This window comes from Nicotiana tomentosiformis, chromosome 12 (genome assembly GCF_000390325.3).
Source record: "Nicotiana tomentosiformis chromosome 12, ASM39032v3, whole genome shotgun sequence".
Taxonomy (NCBI): domain Eukaryota; kingdom Viridiplantae; phylum Streptophyta; class Magnoliopsida; order Solanales; family Solanaceae; genus Nicotiana; species Nicotiana tomentosiformis.
Window position 1 is genome coordinate 79,021,558 of NC_090823.1, and position 9,575 is coordinate 79,031,132.

The 9,575-nt window shown below is 38.9% G+C and overlaps 1 protein-coding gene across 1 annotated transcript; it reads right to left on the minus strand.

The window, feature by feature from the left end:
• Positions 1 to 8,332: 8,332 nt before the first annotated feature.
• Positions 8,333 to 9,324, minus strand: LOC138902922 (uncharacterized). Its single transcript, XM_070190824.1, has 3 exons — positions 8,958 to 9,324; positions 8,634 to 8,816; positions 8,333 to 8,493 (listed from the first exon to the last, which is right to left on the minus strand). Exons 1-3 carry the CDS (start codon positions 9,322 to 9,324, stop codon positions 8,333 to 8,335), a joined length of 711 nt encoding a protein of 236 aa, XP_070046925.1.
• Positions 9,325 to 9,575: the final 251 nt, after the last annotated feature.

Sequence of the window (9,575 nt, forward strand, 5' to 3'; positions counted from 1 at the left end):
ATCTACCACCCCTAACACGCTTATGAGCATACTAATAACATGACGCAAAATGTTCCTGCCCGCATATCGGGCAGACCGGGATAGGTGTATCCAACCTAAGGGCATTTGTTCCTCTTGTGCCCCTCCTTTCACAATCATAACATATTTCAAGAATCATCCAACATAAACCCGAGTGGCTCCTCTTTCATATCAAACATTCCGGCTTATTGATGCCAATAATCCTCTTTCATTTCTTAGGTGCTCTCACCAAATAATCCGGTGGCGCGATAACATTAATAAAAACAAGGACACTTCCCCTAGCAACTGGTTCTTTCATTCCCTCCTTGCTGCCTCGAACCCGTGGGCTACTCATATGGAAAATGAGACATGACGAGGAATTTAGCTTCCTTTCTTGAGCTCTATCGCTCGATCTGGAGTATCAAATAAGTGTGAAATTCCTAAATGTCCAAGTAGCCTCCTCATTATAGATGTGGTCGACAAAACACCGATAAGAAGGACTCTACTAGATACGGCTATGAGACATCCTAGGACACTTTAAAACCTTAGGCTCTAATACTAAGTTTGTCACGCCCCAACCTCGGGGAGCGCGATCGGCGCTCAACCAAGATACCCCGGTCAAGAAAGCCTACTAGATGCCTTCTACCCAACCTTGCCCATTAACAATATAAGAATCAGTCGCCAGCAATATACATGAGAGGAGTCAAGTGCTCCCATTCTTTTCCACTAATCAAGGAGATTCATTTATGACTTACAAAATATTACAAGTTTATAGATATGATGAAAAACATGTTTTCCATATACCAAAACTTCAATTTCATTACCCCACATCAAACACCACCCACAACCTGTCTACAGAGCCTCTAAGTACAACCGAAGAGTAGTATGGAAGTGCCGGCAACTAGGCCCCGGCTATACCTCAAAACACAATGTACAACTCAAATGACATCAGGCCCGGAATAGAGTAGGGCTCACCAAAACCTTCTGAATAGAGAGTGACTGCTAACGAAGACCAATGATGCCCGCAGATGAACCACCTGCATCCATTGATGATGTAGCGCCCCGGGCAAAAAGGGTCATTAGTACATATGGAATAGCACTAGTATGTAAAGCTAACTGTCCTCTTTCAAAATAGAGTGCCAATGTAAGAAAGGGAAAACCATGGAAACATCAATCAACAATCAAGGATATCCAAATTCCAAGTTAAAACATAACAATTTCAAAAATACGAAGATAATATTATATATTTTTGGTTGGAAGATCTTTAGTACCAATATGCCACCATTCACAATACCAATACCACCATACTTTTAGCACGGAGTCCGATCACGACCCGATCGGCTAGTTCGTCTCATCCGACACATCAACCACAATCACGATTTCAATTATAATTTCCAGCACAATCACCACCATGTGTGTGGCATGGCGTCCGATCACGACCCGGCCGACTAGGCCGTCTTACCACACTGCCATGTGGATCGACATCACCATTTTCTAGAAATCATCGCATCCCAATTAAGGGGAATAATATCATCACATCAATCTCATTCCAAATAAGGGGAATAATTTCATCATATCAATACGGGGATTTACCCCTCAATTATTCTTATACCGACATGTGTAGTTTCGGGGTTAGGTTGTTACCTACCCTTCCTCGGTGACTAATGATACTCCAAAAAATATTTTTGATTTGCATAAAAAAGAAACAGCAATACAAATGCATTTACCTCATAACATTTCATACCGCATATAGCCTCATTGGTACTTTCAACTACTTATAACATCATTATTTCTTTGGCACTCTTGGCCATACATATAATTCTTCATTCATGGCACAATGGTCGTATTTCATATTTCACACTTTCATTTCTTTCCTTTCATGGATCATCATCAAAAATATCAACAAATAGAATATTCTGAAAATCACAACTTTAGGTTCATTAGTAATGAAGACTTTAAACACAATGGATTTCTTTTGAAGAAATGGAGTAAAATGATTAGCAATCGAAGCACAAGTTAAAATCATAAACGAGTAACACATCATTTATTCTTGAAACATTTTTTCCCAAAAGGGAAATACACAATTTCAACTCATGAATATATAAGAGCTCAAAACAGGTTGGAAATACTTACAAAGCATAGCATTAGTTGAAACAACTACATTTGGCCACGACTTGAGTACATAAGCTTTTAGGCAAATCTATTTTCGAAGTCAATTTGGAACAATTGAATCAAGGCTCATTTCATAACATTTCTCACATCATTTCATTTCCTTGGCTCCATTGGCCACAAGTATAACTTTCATTATTGGCACGGTGGCCACGCTTTACATCTCCAATCGACTTCTTTCAGTTTTAATAATCCTTATAGATTATCAACAATAAGACATTTCAAATCAAGACTTTTAGGTACACATATGAGCAATAGGAATTTTAGACGCATGGAGTATTCATTCCAAGTTATGCATAATGGACTTTCATTTGAAACACGATTCAAAGCCGTAACATTTTAATACACATATCATTCTTGAACACATTCCCGAAGGATAACATAATGTGATAGGAACATTCAAAACACATTTTGAATAAATAATTCTTGACAATTGCTTACTCGGGACAATCAAATTTATTGGGAACAACTCGTAACTGGGAATAAGGAACTTGAGCCAACCATACTTGAAACTTAGGGGAACATCATGGAATTAAATTCTAAGAGAGTAGTTTAGCCAACATACCTCAAATTCATCCCTTAATGATACTACAATGATCCACTATACTAAGCAACTTCAATCTACAATAATAACATCCAATGGGACCAATATTAGTAACAAATTCCATAATTTAGGCCATTTAGGCACTTTATCAAACACCTAGTAGGCATGAATCTCTATATCTCTTAACTATAGAATTAGTTCATCCAACTACTATAATTTACCAATAATTTATCCCACCATCATTATTAAACAATTCATAACTTCCAACATCACTTACATGACCATCCATCTACATCCAACCAACAAAATTCCATCAAATAATCACCTTTCAATCTTTACAATGGTTATATATTTAAATTGGGAATTTATGGCTTCCAATCACCATACCATAAGCTCCAATACTTAATTCATACTCATATTCCCATAATATATCCGTACATGTAAGTTTAAGAGTGTAGGATTACCCTTTGGAAGAAATCTTGCAAAACTCTCCTTTGAGTTCTTGAAGAAATTTCTTGAAGATCTATGTATTTTATGGAGGATTGGGTTAGTTTTAGGGTGGAATTGGTGGAATGAAACATCAAATTAGTAGGGATTACTCATCTTGAATATGGGGGAGTTGGAGGTCTTGAGAGAGTGGAGGAAAACCCCAAATTTTGGCCAAGAGGAATGGGGAAAAATAAACCCCGAAATTGTATCTATAGGCCCTGATTTCTGGGTTTCGGATGCTGCCCCGGATGCTATGGCAGTACTTCATGGCCAGCCCGTCTTTCGGACGCGGCCTCGGATGCTTCGCATCCGCAATTCACTCCTCTGCCAACCTTTGGGAATTTGGTCATAACTTCTTGCAGAAATTTTCAAATGACGAACGGTTTGAAGCATTAGAAATTCGACTCGAGGATCTTTCATTTTATAGGTATATCACCACCTAAGTCTTTATATTGTGGGAGTTCCATTCATTTGAATTCGGGTCTTGTGTTAATTGAGATATCCTTTCCACTTAATGTATCCAACTTGTTCCACACAAATTCTTGCCATTTACAAAACTCCTTAGTATGTTCCAACACACCTTACACATATATTTTCATTTCAAAATGATGTGGTTCTATCCCATGGGTCTCCTTTACCACGCGAATATGTTATTTCCAAATACCATTGGCGCACTTTAAAATCTTAAATCATTAGAAAATTTTAATGGGGCCTTGCATAGAACTTGTGAATCTAGAGCTATGATACCAACTTGTTACGATCAAAAATTTCATCAAGTCGTGATGACACCTAACCCAACCTGATAGGTAAACAACCTAACACATACACAATCTAAACTAAAAATCATCAAATAGTAATCAATATAAGAATGTGGAAATCAGTACGACTATCCCATGTACTGTTAGTACAAGTCATGAATCACTAAGATTTTGATTTACATTGTCGGTACGAAGAATATACAACATTTGTTTGAATATACGTAAATAAAAGTACAAATCCTGACTACCATGAACAAATGGAAGCTTGTATCCAGATTGCTAGCACATCTTCAATGCTAGTCTTCGTTTTCTACAGTAGCTCAGCTCCAAGATCTGCATGCAAGGTGCAGAAATATAGTATAAGTATAACCGACTCCATGTACTTAGTAAATAACTTGACTAACCTCAATGAAGTGGTGATGAGATTTTTAATTAAAAAATACTCACTTTATATAATATGTGTTGCTCAATAACATGTATAATACAGATAAGTATCTAAACAAGCAGTCGTACAATAATGGATATCAATAATAAATGTAGTCATAGAATAATAGATATCAATAATAAAGGTGCACAACTGAAGTAGAGGTAATAAGCATGCTTTTCCAATTAAATAGGTCAAAGAAAATACAACTTGCACCAATTTCGCAAACAACTGAATATGCACCAAAAGGCATTTACTCGAATACTTCCATATAAATGTAAAGTGTTGATACCTGACAATGATCCGATTCCAGGGCAATTTATAATTGGCTTTTATATGAGAATATTTACATAAGTCCAACATGTCAATGTATGATGATGACCCATTCGTACATCAACCCGACATTCTCCAAGTGTCTAAAACTTACTAACAAGTCCCATGCATATGTATAATGCATTAACTAGCATATATATAATATATGCATGAATAAAGCATTTAAAGTGCATGAATATGCACAGAGGATTTACTTGAATGGTAAAAGCTTCTACCTTTATACTCAATAACTCATCACATAGGATCCCACATCACAATCAACCAGAAACCTGTCGGTTTCTCACAATCTGCATGTACGACATCAAGAGAGAAACATGAGAGGGCGAACCTAGGAGGATGGATTGATATCTACACGCTGCACGACCAAAGACTCGTGCACTGAATGGAAGAAATCTCGTGCTATAATAATATTAATGTCACAATAATCGAACAGTAGAGACCTCGTGCCACAACATCAATAGTATTACAATAACCGCACTGTGGAAACCTTATTGCACTAGTTATAATAATATCGCAATATCTACACAGCAATGACCTCGTGCCATAAACATTTCAAATGCACAGACAATTCACATTCCATAACCTCAGTCCATATCAGAAAACCATATGCAGGAATGTATACATATGAATAGGAGGTAAACATATATAATTCACCTAGACCGAGGAATAACCATGCATGTGTTTATGTACGTATACAAGTGATTATCTCTAGATATGATGTATGCCTATATGTACGTATGACTACGGACCAAACATGTATTACATCATCTAAATAATCATCGTGCCCAAATACGCATCAAAAGCCACACCATAGTCTTTAACATTGGTAAGGAAACTCAAGTAGTCATACAACAGGTTAAGGCATAATACAAGAATAACAAGTATGAATACATATTCATAATATACATGTAACAACGTCTAAATCAAGTATATTAATAATCTCAAGAATTGTCACGCCTCGACCTCGGGGAGCGCAACCGGCGCTCAACCGAGATAACCCGGCCAAGTAAGCATGTACTATGCCTTCTATCTGAACTCACCCATGAATAAAGAGAAGATACATTTCATTAGTTACATCATTTTTAAGTCTCAAAATACAAACACTTTCATGGTTTGAAGCGAAACATGTGGTACAAATATAACATTCCTAGTTTGACCTTCCCAACACCAACATACTACTCACACTATGTTTATGGAGCCTCTAATATATATACAAAGGAGTACAATGATAGTGTCGGCAACAAGGCCCCGGCTATACCTCAAAACTAAATGCATAAGGAGCAAAATATATACTACCCTAAAATGAAGCGGGGCTCACCAAGTCAGCTTGGAAGAGGGTGAACCTCTATCACTGATCAAAGCCGCCTGTTGTAGAACCACCTGCATCCATTAAAGATTCAGCGCCCCCGGTAAAAGGGGCGTTAGTACATGTCGAATAGTACTAGTATGAAAGCTAAACACTCTCTTCAAGGATTGGAAGTGCAACATGAATGTGACGAATCATGGAAGCAATAAAAGAGCATAAATAGCCATTAAAACCATATCAAATTAATTTAAAGCTTTCAATAACATTTATAAATTTCAAGTTGGGAATCCTCTATATGACCTCTACCACAATGCCACAATCTCTACATAAAGCGACCCTGACGCCTCGCCCCAATGTGTGCGGGTGGAGGTGTAATCACAATACCACAATCTCTACACAAAGCGGCCCTGCCGCCTCACCTCAATATGTGCAGGTGGAGGTGTATTCGCAATCAACATCTCTACACAAAGCGGCCCCGCCACCTCACCCCAATGTGTGCGAGTGGAGGTGTATTCACAATCACAATCTCTATACAAAGTGGCCCTGCCGCCTCACCCCCAATATGTGCGGGTGGAGGTGTATTCACAATGCCATACTTCGGATTCCCAAAACGATAACAGTTTGTACAAAATATTTATTTTCAAATCTACCATTTGGCACCTTTGGCCTTAACAAGTATAATTTTATAAGATTTCATCATGGGAAACAAGAATTTAATCACATTGATTTCGTATAACATTTTCTTCCCAAAGAGGGGTATAACATAATTAAGTCAAAATAGAAAATAATTAACACATGAAGGTTTGGACACGTTATGCAATTTGAGAATCAATTTACGAGCTTGAATATCCCACTTCAATAGTGTTTCAAGTTCGAACTACACACGATAGAGTCTTGTAAGAATACGGCAATTCCGATACTAGAAGAAGCATTTAGCCTTCATACCTCGAACGAGCCTTTTGTGGTGTAACAACCACGTCCCGAAACTCCTAACGATGCCAATCTATACAAGAGGGTAGAATTACAAGCACGATTAGAGGAATTCGCATGGCAAGAGTTGCTACAATGACAACCCAAACTTTCCTCAACCAATTCCACAACAAAACCACCCAAGATTGTCCAACAACTTTCCCACAATCCTTATTAGCTCATGCATGTGATACGTTTACTCTCATCACCCATAACCAACCTAGAATTCAGAATTGGAGAATTGGGGGAAGAAATTCTTATCTTTTAGAAAACCTAGCAAGTTCCTTTTGATGAAATTCGAAGGCTTAATCCAAGTTGAGTAGTGAAATCCTTGAATCCTCCTCTTTCTCTCTCTAAAATAGCTTTCTACTCTCTCTAAAATACCAGATAACCCCTCAAAAATGACCCCTATGGCTAAATAAAATAAAATGGGGTCGAGTTATAAAACTAGAAAAATGAAGCCCTGATGCAGATCTGCGGTCGCATATGCGACCACATAACACTTCTGCGGTGCGCAAAATGAACCGCACAATGGTCCTCCAGAACTGGGCACTTCTGTGCAGGTATGCGACAGGTCTGCGGTCCACAGACCAATTCTGCGGTCGTATAAAGGAACGCAAAACCTCATTCCAAAATTCCTCATGTTGGTTCCGCGACGGATGTGCGGCCTGTGAAACGATTATACAGTCGCATAATTGACCGCAAAATAACTTCCAAAATTTGCCCATTTCTCTGCTTCACTCTGCGGCGGATCTGCGGTCGTATAATGGACCGCAGAAATGCCCTATCCTGCAATAATTTCTCTTCGACTCCCCAACGCACTCTTCAACCCAAAAAGTTCATACCGCGGCCTCAAATACATTAGCGTGCCTCGGCACCACGAAATCCTGGGTTTTAGGTGAAATTATTACAAGGACTTACATCCTCCCCTGCTTAGGATCATTTGTCCTCGAATGAGGGTCAAAATCCCCCATTAGCATCTAATGTGACTCAACCGTTACTGCACATACCAGCAGTTCCAAATTTTTGACAAACTCTCTAAATTTCCAGAAATTTTGGCAGAGTCTCCCCTATAATTGGGTCTATCCACCTGTCAGAGAATCCAACCAACCAATCCTAGCAACATAACCATAACATAACGATGTAACACATTCATGGAAACAATACTGACCACAACGTCATAATCATTATATTACCAAAACAAACATCCTTAATAATAACTGTACAAGTGAAACATAATTCATAGATGGCAAACTCTTAACATTTTCATAGAACATCGCTACCTAAATACATAATTATTCAAATAAATCAGGGTGCTTCTTCTTCATCTCTTCCTCGACCTCTCAGGTGGCCTCCTCAACCTGGTGGTTTCGCCATAGAACTTTCACGGAGGCAATCTCTTTGTTTCTCAACTTTTGAACTTGCCTGTAAATAATGGCAACTGGAATCTCTTCATAAGTCAATTCCTCATTAACCTCAATAGAAGAGACGGATCTCCAACCACCTTTTTCAATATGGATACATGAAACATTGAGTGCACTAAAGATATCTACGGAGGTAGTTCTAGCCTGTAAGCCACCCGACCAATCCTCTGAATGCTTTTGTACGGTCTGACATACCTCAGACTGAATTTTCCTTTCTTACCAAACTGCATTAGATCCTTCATGGGGGAAACCTTCAAGAATACCCAATCATCCTCTTGGAACTCCAAATCCCTATGACAAACACCCGAATAAGACTTGTAACGACTCTGAGCAGTTTTCAACCGGTCATTAATGACCTTAACCTTCTCCATAGCCTGATGCACGAGGTCTGGTCCTATTAATTCTACTTCCCCAATCTCAAACCATCCAATGGTAGAACTATATCTCCTACCATATAAAGCCTCAAACGGTGCCATCTGAATGTTGGCGTGATAACTGTTGTTGTAGGAAAATTTTATGAGCGGCCAATGATCATCCCAGCTACCTTTGAAGTCAAGAACACAAGAGCGTAACATATCCTCACGCGTCTTAATGGTCCGCTTTGCTTGCCCGTCGATCTGTGGATTGAAGGTTGTACTAAGATTCACCTGAGTATCCAAACCTTGCTGGAATATCTTCCAAAATTTAGCCGTGAACTGTGCCCCTCGAACAGAGATAATAGAAACTGGAGTGCCATGCAACCTGACTATTTCCTTGACGTACAACTGAGCATATTGTTCTGCTGTGTCAGTAGCCTTAACAGGTAGGAAGTGCGCTGATTTTATGAGTCGGTCCCCAATCACCCAAAACGAGTCGAACTTGCGAGGATTGCGATGTAGTCCCACCACAAAGTCCATATTTATCATCTCCATTTCCACATCGGAATTTCTATGTTTTGTGCTAACCCACCGGGTCTTTGGTGTTCGGCTTCACTTGATGACAATTTGGACATCTTGCCACAAATTCCGCTACATTCCTCTTCATATCATTCTACAAGTAGTCTTCCTTGAGGTCATGATACATCTTTGTGGATCCTGGGTGCACGGAATACCTAGAAGTGTGAGCCTCAGTCATGATTCATTCTCTGAGACTATCTACATTTGGAACACATAATCACCCTTGG

Excerpts from the sequence above, each read along its gene's own strand:
- LOC138902922 (XM_070190824.1), bottom strand. The coding sequence starts at position 9,324 with ATGGAGATGATAAATATGGACTTTGTGGTGGGACTACATCGCAATCCT. Across the intron at positions 8,817-8,957 it reads TTGTGTTCTTGACTTCAAAG|AATTAATAGGACCAGACCTC; the intron begins GTAGCTGGGATG and ends TTGGGGAAGTAG. Across the intron at positions 8,494-8,633 it reads GAAGGATCTAATGCAGTTTG|GTGGTTGGAGATCCGTCTCT; the intron begins GTAAGAAAGGAA and ends ATATTGAAAAAG.